Consider the following 16,829-nt stretch of genomic DNA (forward strand, 5'->3'; position numbering starts at 1 on the left):
GGCTGGTACAGTTTATTAATGTGTCATTGGTAGAGGGATCCTACCCGTCTTCCTGTAAACAAACTTTTATCATGATCACAGTTAAAAGACCCTAACGGAAGATATGACTAGACTGTGCGAACTATCACCTAAGAGCTAATGTATCTTATTTATCTAAGCTGTTAGAGCACAGTTTCAGACATTTCCTGATAAACATGGTTTATGTTCATCACAGTTGGGAATTAGGCAACAATTTAGTAGAGAGGATGGTAGATAAAGGGACATCAGCACTGTTGGTCCATGCATATTTAACAGCAGCCCTTGAATTAGTGGACCATTGAGTCATGATATGTAAGAGTGACTACATGGTACCTTGAATTTTTGAAAGAGAGGTCAATGTATGTCAAACTGACATCTAAATGAACTTAAATCAGGCAGTGGGGATTTCAAATTAGGACTATTGCAACCTGGTTTATTTAAGACTGGCAATCAAACTAGCCAGGTTGAAATGGGTTCAAATCACTGCAGACAAAATCATAAAGGCAGCAACACATTGGGAAAGACCGATGCCTTTACTGGTAAAACTGAGGATTAATTTACGGATCTTGTTTGCTTGTTACAGTGCACAAGTTTCTCTGGGGGATCTGGCCCTGGCTATTTGACCAAGTTTTTGAATTTGTATACATTAGCACATGTTAAAATTTGGGACAGAAATTTGGTTGGACTTCTCTTCTGTTAGGGCCTGTGAGTTACCTGCTACTAAACAAAGAGTCATATATTAAGAAGTGTGGGACCTGCGAAGCAGAACAGGCAATCAGTAATACTGAGGACAGAAAGAAACCACAGGTTTTTCAGAAAGAAACAAAACAAGGGGCCCGAGATTCAAAGTGATTTAAGCAGGTAGAAAAGGCTATTGCCTGCTTAAATTGTACTGAGGAGAGGATATTCAGCAGCACATAACTGAGGAGCACTGCTAAATATTCTCTAAGACCACCAAGGCAGTGTCTGGGTAGTGCTGGGGTTAGTCTGGGGGTGGAATCTGGGCAAAACCAGCAATTTTGCATGCACCAGCAATATTCAGCGCTGATCCCCTTATAGATAACCGGGCAAACAGGACCGCTTTAAAAAAAAGTCCTATCTTTGCCCAGTCAGCTACAGTATGTGGATAAGGCACTGAATGTTGGCCACACCTGCATAACTTTTAGGTACCACTGCTGAGGTTGGCATTGAATAACTGGCTGTAAATTAGCCAGTGGCAGTCAGTATTTATAAAAGCACTGACCGCTGCTGGCTCAATATTGTCCCAATGGCTATTTTCTTTTATTGGTAATTGATGTATGACTGGGAAATGGTTATTTAAGGAAATGTAAATATGGCTGTCAACATGATAGCATGGCATTTTTATGGTGCGTGGGTTGTTTTTCCCCAGGTTCAGTCCTATTGGTCATTATAGCTAGTTACTACTGCTCATGAAGGGTCATTTTAGATTTAGATATATTTTATAACTATTTTAATTTGGCTTTTCTTAGTTACCTGCCCCAAATGTTTTTTTGGAAAGAAGTGGAATATACATGTCATTTTAAATTACATTAAATAGGAGAGGGCCCGGTGCATTTGCTGATGCTTTCTCAGGGGGACAAACATTAAGCACAGAATGCTGGAAACCAGTGTTGTATAGTGACTAAGTAAATGCAACTAGTTATTGTACTTAAGTAAAAGTTAGGCCACTTTTACTTGTAAAGAAGTAGGGGATAATATTTGTTACTTTTACTGAAGTAATAATTTCACCAATTTTGACTACTTTTACTCAGTTGCATCTAATGCATGCAGTTGCAAGTAAAAAAGTAAAAGTGGAAGCGAGATATAAATGATAACCAAATGAAGTAGCAAAACTGGGAACAAGATTTTGCTATTGTAAACATTGTCACAAAAACAGTGGCTCATCCTCTTCAATTTTGCTGTTCAGTGAATAGAGCCTATAAGAACAGTGGAGTTGTCAGTGGTTGATGAACTGTTGAACTCCAGCCAAACAGAACAGTGATGAGTTGGATCACTTTGATGTGGAGATGAAGCTGAAGCTGGTTGCTGTTCTTGGTGAACAGATATATGTCTCTACCACAACAGACTGGCATTGGACAATTTTACATTGGGGTGACTGTTCTCTGAATTGATAAGAGTCTTTAGAGAGGAAGTCTGCTTGTCTGGCCTTAAGACTGAAGGGTTCCCACACATTTGTCCCAGGATTCTATATATAGCGACTTAATTTCCAAGTGGAAATCGAAGCATCCTATATAATAAAACGCACTTCCAACATTCTGAAGCTGACTGCATGGCTGAGGCATTCCTGCTCTCTGTATCCATCTCCTAAATTGACATCATGTACTTCCGGGTTCGTCACAAACAGAAGTGACCAACCACACGAGGTTTCTCGGCTTCAGAATGTTGGAGGTGCATTCTATTAAATAGGATTGGTCAGTTCCTTGAAGCACAGCCAGAGCTCAGCGTCCTGCACAGTAATGCTCGGAGAGAGAGAGGGGGGGGGGGGGGGGGCCTGACACCAGAGAGAGGGAGGGAAGGGGGCCCTGACACCAGAGAGGAGGGGGGGGAGGTATCTCTGTCACACACACACTCTCTCTCACACACTCTCTCTCTCTCACAGTCAATGTCTTTCTCTCTCTCACTCTCACACACTGTCTCTCACACACTCTATGTCTCACACTGTATCACATTCACTCTTTATGTGTCACACAGTCACTCACACACTCTCTTGGTCTCATACACTCAGTCTCACAGAGAGTCTGTGTCTCACACATACTCTCTCTCTCGCACACACTGTATCTGTGTGAAACACACACTCTCTCTCTCACACTGTGTCTCACATACACACTTGCACACATTCTCATTCTCACACACACACTTGCACCCAGACTCACTCTCTCTCTCACACAAACACACTCGCACATTCACTCTCTCTCACACACACAGTCACTCTCACATACACTCTCTCAAACATACACACTCCGAGGAAAACCTTGCTAGCGCCCGTTTCATTTGTGTCAGAAACGGACCTTTTTTACTAGTAGTCTATAAGAATGTGCATAACTTAATTGGTTAACTAGCTAATCAGCGCTGTTAACTGGATGTTAACAAGCAATTATTAGAACTAATTGCATTCATTAACATTTACGTGCACAACTCGCTAAGCGTATTCTATAATGTGGTACACCTAAATTCTAAGTCGCATAGTAGAAAAGGGGGCATGGCCATGGGCAGGGCATGGGCATTTCTAAAATCTATGCACGTTGTTATAGAATACACTCGCTCTGTGTCTACTTTAAGCATTGGGATTTATGCCAAGTGAAACATGGCGTAAATGTCAGCAACTACATTTGGTCACATGGAGAGGTGCTCAGCGTTATTTTGTATACTGCGTGAAAATTTAAGCTTATTCTATAAAATGTAGGCGTCCTTTACAGAATACGCCTGGGTGTATTTTTTCTCTGCGCAGAATTTTCAGGTGCCATATATAGAATCTAGCCCTTGATGTTCTTACATCAAAGATATTCGAACAGATTTTGCCATCAGACTTAAAAGTGTTTAAACAACAACAGACGATTTCAACTTTGTGAAAGCCTTTGTAATTGGACAGCATGATGATGATAACAGAGATAAAGATGAAGATGCAAGTGATGAATTAGACAGCATACCTCTAATGTACATAATGACAATAATGATGATAAAGTACTTTTTGCTCTATGGAAATAAAATGTTTCAGAGATTCCCTTGATCAAAACCTACGGACCCAGTCAGTAGACATCAGTAATACTGCAATCTGGCCTGATTTGAAGGAACTTTTTATCAGACTGAATAATCTACTTCATCCTAGTGCACTTGTTGAACCCCTTTTTAGCTGTGCTGGTTTTAATAGTGACTCACAAGCACACTTGCATGAGTGACAGTCATTTTCAAAGATTAAGTTTTACTAAAAGCAAAATGGACTGAATTGTAGAGCAATAAATTTATTGGGATAAAAATGTTAACAATTGTTGCATTCATTGTAGTTGTGGTACTTTAACCTTTTACTCAAAAAGTATTATATTAGGCAATACATTTTTTACTTTTACTTATGTACATTTTTTAAGTATTTTTCACTGTACTTTTACTTAAGTATTAAAATATACATTTAGTTTTACTTTAATTTAAGTAGTTTAAAGAACACTGTTGGAAACCAGCCTTTTGTATGCTGTTGCTTACTGTCTTTGATACTGATGTGAATTCCATCCCTCATTAAAATACCCCAATTTAGTACACAAATTCATTTGAATTCACTAATCCAGTGTAATCCTGTGTAGGGTAAGCATGGGTTTAAGGGTTCTTAACAAAGAGTTATCAAACAGATGGTGTAGTACACCAGCGGGCTGGCAGGCTGACCAGGCCTCTCTGCATGGATCTGCACTGTCTTCTTAGGGTTTAGCTAGAAAATGACAGGGAACAGGCAGAACATTTTCTCACTACAAACTGAGATGCTGTGACAAATTCAAATCAGACTATGTGCTGTAGTTCCACAAAGGTCAGAGGTATTTATGAAACAGCATATTTACTCAGGCTCAGATCCACAGGTGAAAGTACAATGAATGCTCTGAGACAGTTACTGTGCCTGGGAACTTGACTAGGCCAGTTGAATCATGCAGACTAGTCTGCCAGTGAGTGGCTTGTGAGTGGCTGAGTTTAGGAAAGTCATTTTCACACCTATGTTTAAATAGCCTGTTATTAAATTAAGAGTATGTGCATTGACATCATGATGTGTACTTTGTCAATAGGCTTACATGGAGTGGAGCTTGAGTAGGGATAAGTACACAGGTAGATTCTAAAATACACTAATTTATGTGCATAATTAATAATCTAGTCCAGTGGTTCTGAAACTTTCTCGGGTCACAGTGCCACTAGGCTACATATTTCTTCATAAGTCTCTCCGTTGCCCTGCCACCACCCCAGGCTGCCCTGTCTTGCTCCACCCCACCCCACAGCATTAAGCTCTACCTTTTCTGGCAGGGATGCCCAAGCTTCACTAGCTGAAGAGGTCCACTGGCCGCGGTCCAAGCTCCATGCTTCTTGCATAAGCAAATCGGTAGCAAGCTTCAGTCACCAACACCTACATTCCCATGCATGCTCTCCTTCTCTCTCCCCTTCCATCCAGCATCTGCCTTCCTTCTCTCTCCCATCCAGCATCTGCCCTCCTTCTCTCCCCCTTTCGTCCAGCATCTGCCCTCCTTCTCTCTTCCCTTTCATCCAGCATCTACCCTCCTCTCTCCCTTTCAGCCCTCCTTCTCTCCCCTTCCATCCAGCCTCTGCCCTTCTTCTCTCACCCTTTCATCCAGCGTCTGCCCTCTTTCTCTCTCCTTTCCATCCCTCCCTTTCTTGCAACGTTCATCCAGCCTCTGCCTTCTCTCCAGCTTCCATTCAGCCTCTGCCCTCCCTACCCTTTTCATCTAGCCTTTGTCCTCCTTCATACTCCCCTTTCCATACAGCCTAAGCCTCCTCTGTGTCCCCACTCCTCCCACACACCCATCACTGCATCGGTCGCTGATGCTTTTCTAGATGAGTAGCAGCAGCGGCAAAACAAGCTGCAGCCACACAGGACCAGACTCTCTGTACAAGTGGCTGCTAGCTGTGCCCTGAAACAGGAAGTGATGTTCGAGGGGGGCAGGATCGTCAGCCATGTGTATAAAGAATCTGGCGCTGTGTGGCTGCAGCTTGCTTTGCCACTGCTGCTGCTCATCTAAAGAAGTAGCAGTGGCAGGGATAGGTGTGTGTGTGGGTGGGGGGGAGCGGGGACAGAGAGGAGGCAGACGCTGGAGTAGGGGTAGCAGGGTGGTGTGGCACACAGTTTAGGAACCGTTGATCTAGTCAGAGATATTCAGACTTGCTCTAGGGCATGTGTACATCTCCATGCTTTCTACATAGGCAACATGTCTGCTGCGCTTATGGTAATATTTTATAAAGACAAGCACTTGCTTTTATAAAAGTGCCTGAAACGGGCTTTACACTAGGTGCCCCTCTATAAAATTAACCTCTTTGGGGTAATTCTATAAAATGGGCATCAACACTCAGGCCCCTCCCAATAGGTGCCTTTTAGGAACCTAAACATAGGTACCTCTTCATAGAGCTGCCATGTTTATGTCCTACAAAAACTCTTCTAAAGGATTCTTGCTCTCTTTGCAACCTTGTTAAAGATGATCATTTCCTTCAAAGGTCACAAGCCAGAGATGACTTCAGAAAAGAGGAGATGCATTCAGGTAGTTCTGCAAAAACCTCCTATGGGCATCTGGAAGTGTTGAAGGACTGGCCTTTTCCATAGTCTTATAGGAACTGAGCAGATAAGGTGTTTACTACTAAGCTTCCTCCTGCAGAATCACATTGAACCCTAAATGGGCACGTTCTAAAGAATGACTATTTATGTATTTTAAAATTAAAACACACAATCAGAAATAGGACTTCTTAAGTTGTTAGGCAGGTGCATGAGGACTCAAAATGTGCACACACACAGTTTCAAGGCATATTCCAGGACTGTGAGGAGCACCTGTTTACACTATGCCACAGTGCTACATCAATTTAAATCATACATATCAGGGAGGAGGACCCTATCTGTTCATCTAGTAATTTACAGGACATAAACAGCTTCTGGACTTTGCTGATATTATGGAAGGCAACTTTCATCAACATCTACTATAATAAAACTCACCCTCAACGTTCTGAAGACACTGACGTCAGTGAAGCCAAGCCCTGACTTCCTTCAAAAAGGTTCGAAGGTTCGTGGTGGTGAAGCCACCAAAATCGCTCCGGGCCCCGCCCTCGAGGGCGGAGCAATGGCAGAACAACGAAGGGGTTGGCAGGAAGGGAGGCAGGGAGGGTGGGAAATCGCTCCGGGCCCCGCCCTCGCGTCAAACGTCATGACGTTGGGGGCGGAGCAATGGCAGAACAATGAAGGGGTTGGCCAGGGAGGGAGGGGGGGTGTTGGCGACGAAAACCTTGCTAGCGCCCGTTTCATTTGCTCTGAAACGGGCCTCTTTTACTAGTAGAAAATAAAGACTAAACTATTTCCTTCCAGCTAACAGTTAAAAGATTAAAGTTTCGGCATGCAAAACATTGCCAAAGGTCATGAACTACTGGATGAGGTGATCTAGCAATATTTCCAAGGTAGGCAACTTTCATTTGCTATTTTGAGGGATATTTCCAGATGTGTAATGAAAATGAAGGGGCTCTCTGGAAAATCTTTTTGAAATGCATTTGTCTAGGTGCAGGACCAACAGAAAACAAGGCAGCCATTTTTCAACCTAAGTGGAGCACTTTCTTCACAAGTCTTTATCCAGACTTTTCGCACTCTGTTTACATTGGTGTCCATTTTCACTTATGCACATAAATGACTAGAATATCGGCTTATATGTGCTTTCTTGCCACCTAAAATTGGGAGGCTCCTTATAGAATTACCCCCAAAATGGCGTGTGTCCAAGCGGTTGGAGTACTTGGCACTCTTAAGGTCAATTGCATAACACGTTACTTATATTTACTTGCCTACTGTGTGCCCTAAATGTACAGAATACTGACATTTAGACACCTCAGTGTCCACTCACTTGCAAAAATGTCATTTCACACCTAAGTGGTATTCTACAAATTGGTTCTCAAAAGGCATAGTACAAATTTCTAAGGGGGATGTTCACTTGGGCAGGGCATGGGCAGGCCTTCGTTTAAGTGGGTAACTTATAGAATACTTTAAGTTGCCCACATGGCTACTAGAGCTACTTGTCGCCATTATACAAGGTCAATGGCAGGTGTAAATGAGGCCTTCAAATGTACACTAGTATTCTATGACACCTGGGTGTCCAAGTGTCCTTACAGGAAAGGCTCTCACCCTGCATTACTGGGACACTGAAATGGAGGTGCCCTGTGGTAGAGCTCTCTAGAGGATATTGTCCTCTATCTATATAGTACCTTTAAAGACCGGTGACTTCAGGAGCTATACCTTTCCTGTCTGCAGTTAAACATATACTCCAGGATTATATATAGTGCGCCTAGAGATCCGTGCTGTAACACACACAATTTAAATGGCTTAACAAGCTAATGAATGCTGATAACAGCACTTAACAAGCAATAATGAGCACTAATTGGCACTAATTAAAATTTAGGTACACAAATCGCTAAGCATATTCTGTAACAAAGTGCACCAAATTTCTAATGCACACAGGCAAAAAGTAATGTTGGTTATGGGTGGGGAAACTGGTGTTTTGTGGGTGTTCCAAAATTTACACGCGTAGTTATAGAATATCAGCCAGTGAACGTAAATCTGCATGCCAGGATTTATGCCACATTTCCACTGGTGTAAATCGATGCGCTTACATTTAGGCGCTGAGATATCAACTAAGTTTTTTTATAATCGGTGCCTAAATCCAGGCGCCGATTGTAGAATACGCTTAGTAGGCACTGATTTCAGCGCAGATTTATTTAGGCACCGTATTGTGATAAGTAAGAGGGTGTCCTATATGGTGTAGGCCACTAGAGGGCGCTAGAAGAAGGTGGAGGTCGCTAGGACCAGGGGAGAGCCCTGGGAGGTCCACAGGTGTAGGAGATTATGGGCGGGGTCCTGGGTAGCTAATTAACCACTTTATACCCCACCTGAGTTGTGAAAGGAGGGAAGTGAGCTAGCAGCAGAAGAAGAGAGAGCCCCTGAAAGATACTGGCGAACCTTGTGGACTTGGGAGTGGACTGGGTGTCCAAAGGAGATCAGCAGGCTGAAAGTCCTGGGGTAAGAAGTCCCTAAAGCATTAGAGTTTGACTGTGTGTCTAGAACTGTGTGTTCAAGAAGAAAGACTGTGTGTCTAGAACTGTGTGTTCAAAGAGGGACTGTGTGTCCAAGAAGAAAAGACTGTGTGTCTAGAACTGTGTGTTCAAAGAGGGACTGTGTGTCCGAAGTACTAAGAGAAGCAGGCTGCAAAGCCTGGGGTTGAGAGTCCCCAAAGTATTGGTATAGTACTGAGCCCATGTATCTGTGTGGGGAGGCTCAATGTGAAGATCTATGAAAGCATAAAGTGTTAAGCTAGAAGAAGTGTACCCAGGGGCTGGAATAAAGAGTTGCCTGAGAAATATGCAGTTGGTGAGACCTGCTTAATTTGCTGAGTGGAAACCAGGTCACCCTGAGTGAGAAGGGATAGCACACTAATCTGCATATGATTTGCATATTGAGAACCAGGTCACCCTGAGTGAGAAGGGGGATATCACAGTATATAGAATCTCCTCCTCCTTTTCAAAACTGTCCTGATAATGGTATGGAAACAGGATACTTGCCATTGTCTTGATGAAACTGTAAACACTACTCAGCTCTGAGGACAGATACCAGCAGCTTCTGAAAAACTATGGATCTGTGTTATAGAGGATGCAGTCAGGAGTCCGAGGAACGGAAGCAACTATCCTCTTCAGTGCAATTACTCCAGTGAGCGATATTCACCAGTAGTGCTAAAAGCTTTGCATACAATTCCAGAGGAACATGCAAGCATGCTGTAGTATTTATGGATATGTTGCTTTTTATTATATATGGAGCACACTGTGAAATGACAATGCATTTACAAGACACATACTAAAGTTAATACTTAAGTAAGACCTCACTGGCACCTTGCAAAGTGAGCACTTCAGGAGTAGAGCAGTGGTTTTCAATCCAGTCATCGGGATCAACCTATCTGATTTATTTATTTATTATTACATTTGTACCCCGCGCTTTCCCACACATGGCAGGCTCATGGCTGATCTGGTTTTAGGGCCCCTCTAATAAATATGTGCAGGTATATTTGGAAATGCCATTTGCAAATATTTCTGGTGTATAATCATGAAGGATAGTATGAATATAAGACAGGTAGAACACTTTTGAGGACTGGGTTGAGAATCACAGACTTTGGTGATAACGGAGGAGTTGAGTTTATAGTCTACTGTTAAGGAACTCTTTGAAAGGATTTAAAAACCTTTTTCTGTATCACCTCATTCCAGATCAGAGAACACAAGCGCTGCTCTAACATCTGAGAACTCACCTCCCACTGTCCCTGTGTGGACTGATTCTTCAGTTGGGTCTTCCAGTTCTCTGTGTTGGACTCCGCACAGTGGTGCATGGTGAGAATCACCGGCCGGGTCAGTAATGCTCCTAGAGGTCCACAGCTCACCACTGGCGTCAAGAGAGTTTGACTGTCCTCCACCGGTGGCCTGGTGGAATGATAGAAAGAAGTTTTTGAAAGTTCAATCCATCTGCAGCGCATCAACCCAAGACTGGATTCAAAGCTTCTGCAAACATTACACATTTCACTTTGCTGCTTCCCTTGTTGGACTTCAGGTGATTTAAAAACAGCTGCTGCATGACAGCTACAGAGCTTATGGGACTCGACGGGCTGTCAGTCACGATCCTGGTGGGCTCATGCTTCTAGGAATGGGTAGCTACTCTCTGTTTCTTCTAGTGCTGATAGAAGGGCACCAGAGTGGCAGAGGAAGCTTTTACACACTGCTGGCAGCCCGCGTTGCCAGCAGCACTAATTGACAATCACCTGAGGTATGTGGCTGTTTAGCTCTCACGCAGAAGCTTACCTAATAGAGAATTTTAGCTAATTATTTTTTTAAGTTATTATTGTGAAGCATGTGCCAGTAGAATTTTTTTTACAAAGACAATCCAGTGTTAATTTTTGAAGGAGCTTTTGTGCATCAATAGAGCAGTCCTCTGAGAGAAAAAAATACAGCCAGCAGCATTCCACAAATTTTTATTACAAGGGGATTTGATTTCTACAGCAAATGCTGTGCATGATTTATGTGAAACAACATTGATTTGCTTTGCTTGGGTAATCCGATCATGGTATGTGCTATTGTCAACATTACACTTACAAGAAAGAAACCAATGCACTGAACCTGAGAATAAATGTCCATTTAGGAGATCCATGAAATAGTGATGTCTTTATCCAAGAACAGAAAATCTTTTCATGAAGTTTCTGGAGAAGGGGCAAGGACTGCCTTTCTTTAATCCCTCTATCTAGAGGGCTCTTGAAAAACCCTTAAGTAGTGTAGCCACCCCAATCTTGGTATTTCCCTATGAAGTTCTAGCTCCAATTATCCCCCCTGCCCCCCCCCCCCCAAATGTAACACTAGGACTTCTTGCATTCACTAGAGCAGAACAAGAACTTAATCAGGGGTTTACCTCAGCAAGGCAGGAACAGAAACTCCACTTCCTCCTTAAGGCGTGAGACTACGTCAGGAACTCTTAAAGTTTTGCAGTTGCAACACTGTAACCCCTGGATTCTATAAATGGGGTGCAAATTTGTGCTCAGTCCTGAGATGCATGCACAATTAATTTGGCTAATGAGCCAATTAGCACCAATAATTGGGTGCTAACAATCAATGCTTGGCATTAATTGGCAACGTTTTGGATTTGTGCATGCATCTTGATAAGTGCTATCCTGTAAAGATCTACATGCAAATCTTAAAGCGCACAGCTCAAAAGGGGGCGTGGCCATGGGAAGGGCATGGGCGGGTTGGGGCATTCACTAAAGATGTGTGCAGTATTACAGAATACTGGGGATCAGCACCTAGATTACACCTTTTTGTCGGTGTAAATCCTCACACCCAAAATTTGGCACGGAAATCAGCTCTAAGCGGGGATGCCAAAGCTTTGCCAGCCAAACAGATTTTCTGCCAAAGTAGCGTCTGTACTGCAGAAGCATTAAGGAAGACGGCAGGGTGCTCCAACTGCTGGTGCCTGCAACTTCCGCAGATGTGTGGAAGTGCCGGCGCTGGAAGCTAGACCATCCTGCTGGCTTCCTCATTGCTTCAGCAGTACGGACGCAGCGCCAGCAGAGAATCTCTTCCAATGGTAGGGCTTGAGTATCCCTGTCAGCAAAGGCATGATTTGGGGGGGGGGGGGAGAACTGACAGGAAATACTTGGCCCTCCAATCCACCCCTGCCCCCCCCCAAAAAAATAGAGTTCTGGCTACATCCCTGGTTGTAAATATATAGAAGGGATCCCTTGTAAAGAAAGACATGGATACAAACCTTTTATGGGCAAGACAGGGTTAACCAGCAATCCTTGGAATCTGTGCAAGGCAGAGAAACCTCTAGCTGTCCAGGCATTCCCAAAAACACCAGCAATTGAAAACCCCCATTGGTAACTGCTTTCTTTCTTCCTACCTTTCACATGCGCCAATACATAACTACAAACTTTCAAAAGCTTCCATTCATCCCCTTTAGATTGGCTTTTTGTGAGCAGCTTTATGTATTTAATGGAGTTATTCATTTGAGTGGGTCTAACCATAATAAAGCCAACAGCTTCCCATTAAGGCAGCTATGACCTCTCTGCCTGGGCCTGCTGGTGCCAACGCTGCTTGAGATATCCTGCCTGACAGGCACAGCTTTCTCTACATAGGGACCACAAGGAGGTCGCAGGGGGCGAGGACTTAAGAGAGCATGAGTGGAAAAAATGCACTGTGCTAGAAACCTAGTGGCAAGAACAAGGAGGAAGTGTTCAGGTAGAGGGAGATGAAAAACACCCTTCTGAAAAAACTGAAACTCAATATTTCCCATGCTGTTTTATTTAGACCAAAACACAGTTCCTCTTTATCCCCCTAATTGCTGTGTTTTGCACACAAGATAAGCCATTTCCTTTTCAAAGCCTTTCCTATAGGCTCACTGCTGAGGTTGTATACAAAGCTGGGAGGAGAAAGAATGTGCCTGTCCTTCTTCAGGAGCAGTTGCTTTACTACTGAACTGCTCAGATTCTTCTGTATCCAAGCCCCTGGTAGTATCAAAGGGGGGAGCCCATTAGCCCAGCTGTGGTCTCTGCTCTGAGGCAGGGTGGCCCATCTGGCTAAAATCCAAAAACATCGTGATTTAGACTGTGATCCTGACCTGACTTGTGAGCTTCATGCTCCCCTGCCCCACAAGGTAAACTGCACATATAACAACCAGGTCAAATAAGCTATTGAAAAGATACCACAAAGGCACCATTCTCTATTTAAGATTCAGCTACATAAATTAAATGTTTTGGCAGTGTGTGAACTGAACACACTACCAAAACCCTTAGACACACTCATCAACTACTGCTTTGATTACTTCGGCCTGCCCTCACTACTACTACTACTACTATTTAGCATTTCTATAGCGCTACAAGGCGTACGCAGCGCTGCACAAACATAGAAGAAAGACAGTCCCTGCTCAAAGAGCTTACAATCTAATAGACAAAAAATAAAGTAAGCAAATCAAATCAATTAATGTGTACAGGAAGGAGGAGAGGAGGGTAGGTGGAGGCGAGTGGTTACGAGTCAAAAGCAATGTTAAAGAGGTGGGCTTTCAGTCTAGATTTAAAGGTGGCCAAGGATGGGGCAAGACGTAGGCCCTCACAGGCCTCCCACTGAACCAGACCTCTCACCTTCACTCTGTTCATAGCTTGTCTTTATTTGATATACCACCTATAAAGTTGCTTATCTAAGTGGTGTACAATATAATAACATTTGACCCAGGGAAGTTATAAAACACTAGCAGAATATATTAAGAGGCCTAAGTTACAATTGAAGTATATAATAGAAATCTACCAAATATAACATAAATATTAAGTTATAAGTTTCAGAAAGCTACACTTTAAGCGGCGAACCTAACTTTTATGGCTCCCGGGCAGCACCCCCCCCCCTTCTCCTCCAAGCAAGAGGGTGTGTGGAGCAGGCATGAACTGTTGGTCCTGTCAGTCCCCTCCCCCTTCAGATGTCAACTTCTTGTACCAGGGCAAGGGACCGTCAGAGCCGACAGCGCGCACCTGCTCCGTGCACCCTCTCGCTGCCGGCACCTGGGGTAGACCGCCCCTACTTCCCCACCCTAGGTACACTAGAGACTGTGCCCTTCTCCTCCACCACTAACTCCAGGCTTCATTCCTTTCATCTTGCTGCTTGGTATGCCTAGAATAGAGTTCCTGAGTCGGTACATTATGCTCTTTCTCTGGCCCTACTTTTTTGAGGCTACTTTTAACTCCTAACCTCCTGTTTACCTGTTCAGTACCCATGCTTGTTTTAATCATTCCCACAATAACTCCCTAATTCTTTATTTTTCCTACGTTCCTGTCGTGATTGTTTTTTCTTGTCACAAAAGTTTAGTCAATGTTCGGAGTGAGGGGACCCTCTCTCCATCCTCTTTTCATAACCTCAGAATGAGCCCTCCCTTTTGAGTGCTGTGTGTGTGTGTGGGGGGGGGGGGTACCACCTCATCCTTAGCCTTTGTCAGCAGTGCCTTGAGCTGTCCCTGGGTTGGGGGGAGTGCCACACATCTGAGGGTTTTCTAGGGCTTCAGATAATTTTGTGATGGACCCGATAGGGATCTGCACTAATATGGATAGTTTGATTATTGCCTTGAAGGTGAATTACTTTGGACATCAGAAGAGCTGCATTGTAGAATGACTGGAAGTTGAATACTCAGTGATTCCAGTCTTTGTGCAATGATTTGATGCTCTTTGGATGTGAATGAAGGCTGATTTGTTTTCCTCCTGAATTGAAAAATAAATAAAGCTACTCAGTAGCATGGGGTTGATGCTCAGCAGCGTCATGGTCCAGAAGGGCACAAATTTCTGTTTAAAATATGTAAGCTAAGTAAATAAGAAAGAAAAGCTGAAAACCTAGAGCAAACCACAATCCCAGTAATCAGCGATACACTTCTAATTCTGTTGCGCGTTACATGTGTGGCTGATCTTGTCACAGATTTATTGGAAACTGCCAGAGGAACATTTCTTCTCTGGTTGCCTTGGAAGAAGTGTTTTCCTGTTGTGTAACTAGTTCCTGCTTTCAACAGATAAGGCTCTCAGAGAAACTCAGGGAGACCTTTCATTCTGCAGACAGTGCCCCTTTTTATAGTGATTAAACTGGAAAGGTTCATAGACAGAATGTGGATTTTTCCTAGAAGTTTCTACAACTCCAGAATAGTTAAAAATAGTTAACAGTTTTCTAAGATGTTCCATCCCACTCATTCTTGTCTGTCATAGTACTGTGTTATAGTCAAATATTTGTAAAATGAATTCATTGCCTTTCAATCTGTCATAAGAAAGGAGGTAAAACTAACTGTTATGCTTTCAAAAGGGCTATTGCCAGTATTAGCACCATACTAATGCCCATGTTTGCTACCGCCCCATGATCAGAGCTCCTGAGCGCATGAAACAACGAGTTTGCAGGTTCTGAGTGCAAGTAGCATGCAAGCACATGCTAAACGGGTTGAGGTGGAGCATCTGTTTACGCTTTCCAAAAATACTAGGACAAGGGGGCATGCGATGAAGTTGCAGTGTGGTAAATTTAAAACCAATCGGAGGAAATTATTCTTCACTCAACGCGTAGTTAAACTCTGGAATTCGCTGCTGGAAAAGGTGGTTAAGGCGGTTAACTTAGCGGACTTCAAAAAAGGGTTGGCCGGCTTCCTGGAGGAAAAAGCCATAGAATATTATTGAATGGATGAGGGGATACAGTATTTCTAGGATGGGCGGGACAAATTGCTTGTTCTTTTGGCCGCTGTCGGTGACAGGGTGCTGGGCTCGATGGACCCTTGGTCTGTCCCAGCATGGCGAAGCTTATACACTTATGTAAACAAGTATTTTATTATTCCTCCCCAATGATCAGCGGGCAGCGCAACAAACATTGGTGTGCTGTGCGCAGCAAACCCTACGCCAGCCGACACCCTATGTGAACCCTCAGCCTTATCCCCCCTCTCACCAATTAATTTTCAGCCCCCCCCCCACCTATGATTTTGATAATTAAACTCAACAATCATGACCATCACACAAACATGCTATACAAATGCAGGTAACATTATGCACTGATGGTTATTTGAGTGAGTGTGCTGTCAGGATCTACTGTTCTGCATTGACTACAGCTGCTCTTTGCTGGCCCCAAGAAGTTGCTGCTCTGTGTGACTGCCTAGTTATGGTTAGGCTGACTCTGGCTATTCCCATCTGATCTCCAGCCCCCTAACCCCTTCTCACATCCCAAAATAAAAGCCCTGGTGGCCCGCAAACATAAGCCCCTCAACCTGGTGGTCTAGTGGCCCCTTCCCCACCCCACCCCCTTTACCTGATGAGTGATGGAGGAGGGAGTAGTACACTCCCTCTTCTTCCAGCTCCACCTTGAAAATGGCGGCGCCCAGCCCTGCCTAGTGCATCCTGCGACGCGTTGGGTGGGGCTTCACCATCATACAAGGGAAAACTCTCTTTAATGGTGGTGAAGCCCTTCCCAGTGCATCCCAGGATGCACTGGGTAGGGCTGGGTGCCACCATTTTCGAGGTGGTGCTGGAAGAAAAGGAGTGTACTAATCTCTGCTCCACTACTCAGGTATGGGGGTGGGTGGGCGGGGAAGGAGACTGCTAGACCGCCAGGTTGGGGGACTTGTGTTTGCAGCACACTGGGCACCAGGGCTTTTATTTTGGGGTGTGAGAGGGGTTAGGGGGCTGGAGATCCACTGGAACTTTTGTCGCTGGCTTGGGGTGGGGGTGTGGGGGTTTGGGGGGGCCTTGCATTGCAGGGGATCCCACAGACCTCCATCCCCTATGTTTGACAGGTCTGGGCTTTTTATAGCCTGGATCTGTCAAACAGGTGCACTTTTACCCTATGATCAGAGATAATAGCATGCTTAAATTTAAATGCTATTTTCTCTGATCATAGGGGCGGTAAAGCCCCACGCTGTTCCAGTGCTATTTTAGAGCGCTGTTTGGAACAGCGCGGGGCTTTTGATCATCTGCCCATTAGAGACATATGCTGTGCAAATCAGGAACGTCCCAGGGAACACGGGAGACTTGGGAGCCAACCTCTTCTCT

At 44.0% G+C, this 16,829-nt stretch overlaps 1 protein-coding gene across 1 annotated transcript in view; it reads right to left on the bottom strand.

The window, feature by feature from the left end:
- The window catches only part of UNC5C (unc-5 netrin receptor C), a 644,470-nt gene that overhangs the window by 41,527 nt on the left and 586,114 nt on the right, over positions 1–16,829 (bottom strand). The window contains exon 12 of the mRNA XM_030190711.1: positions 10,053–10,221. Within this exon, the coding sequence (XP_030046571.1) occupies positions 10,053–10,221 (169 nt within the window). The remainder of the gene's footprint in view (positions 1–10,052; positions 10,222–16,829) is intronic.

The sequence above is a fragment of the Microcaecilia unicolor genome, chromosome 2, assembly GCF_901765095.1.
Source record: "Microcaecilia unicolor chromosome 2, aMicUni1.1, whole genome shotgun sequence".
NCBI classification, from domain to species: Eukaryota; Metazoa; Chordata; class Amphibia; order Gymnophiona; family Siphonopidae; genus Microcaecilia; species Microcaecilia unicolor.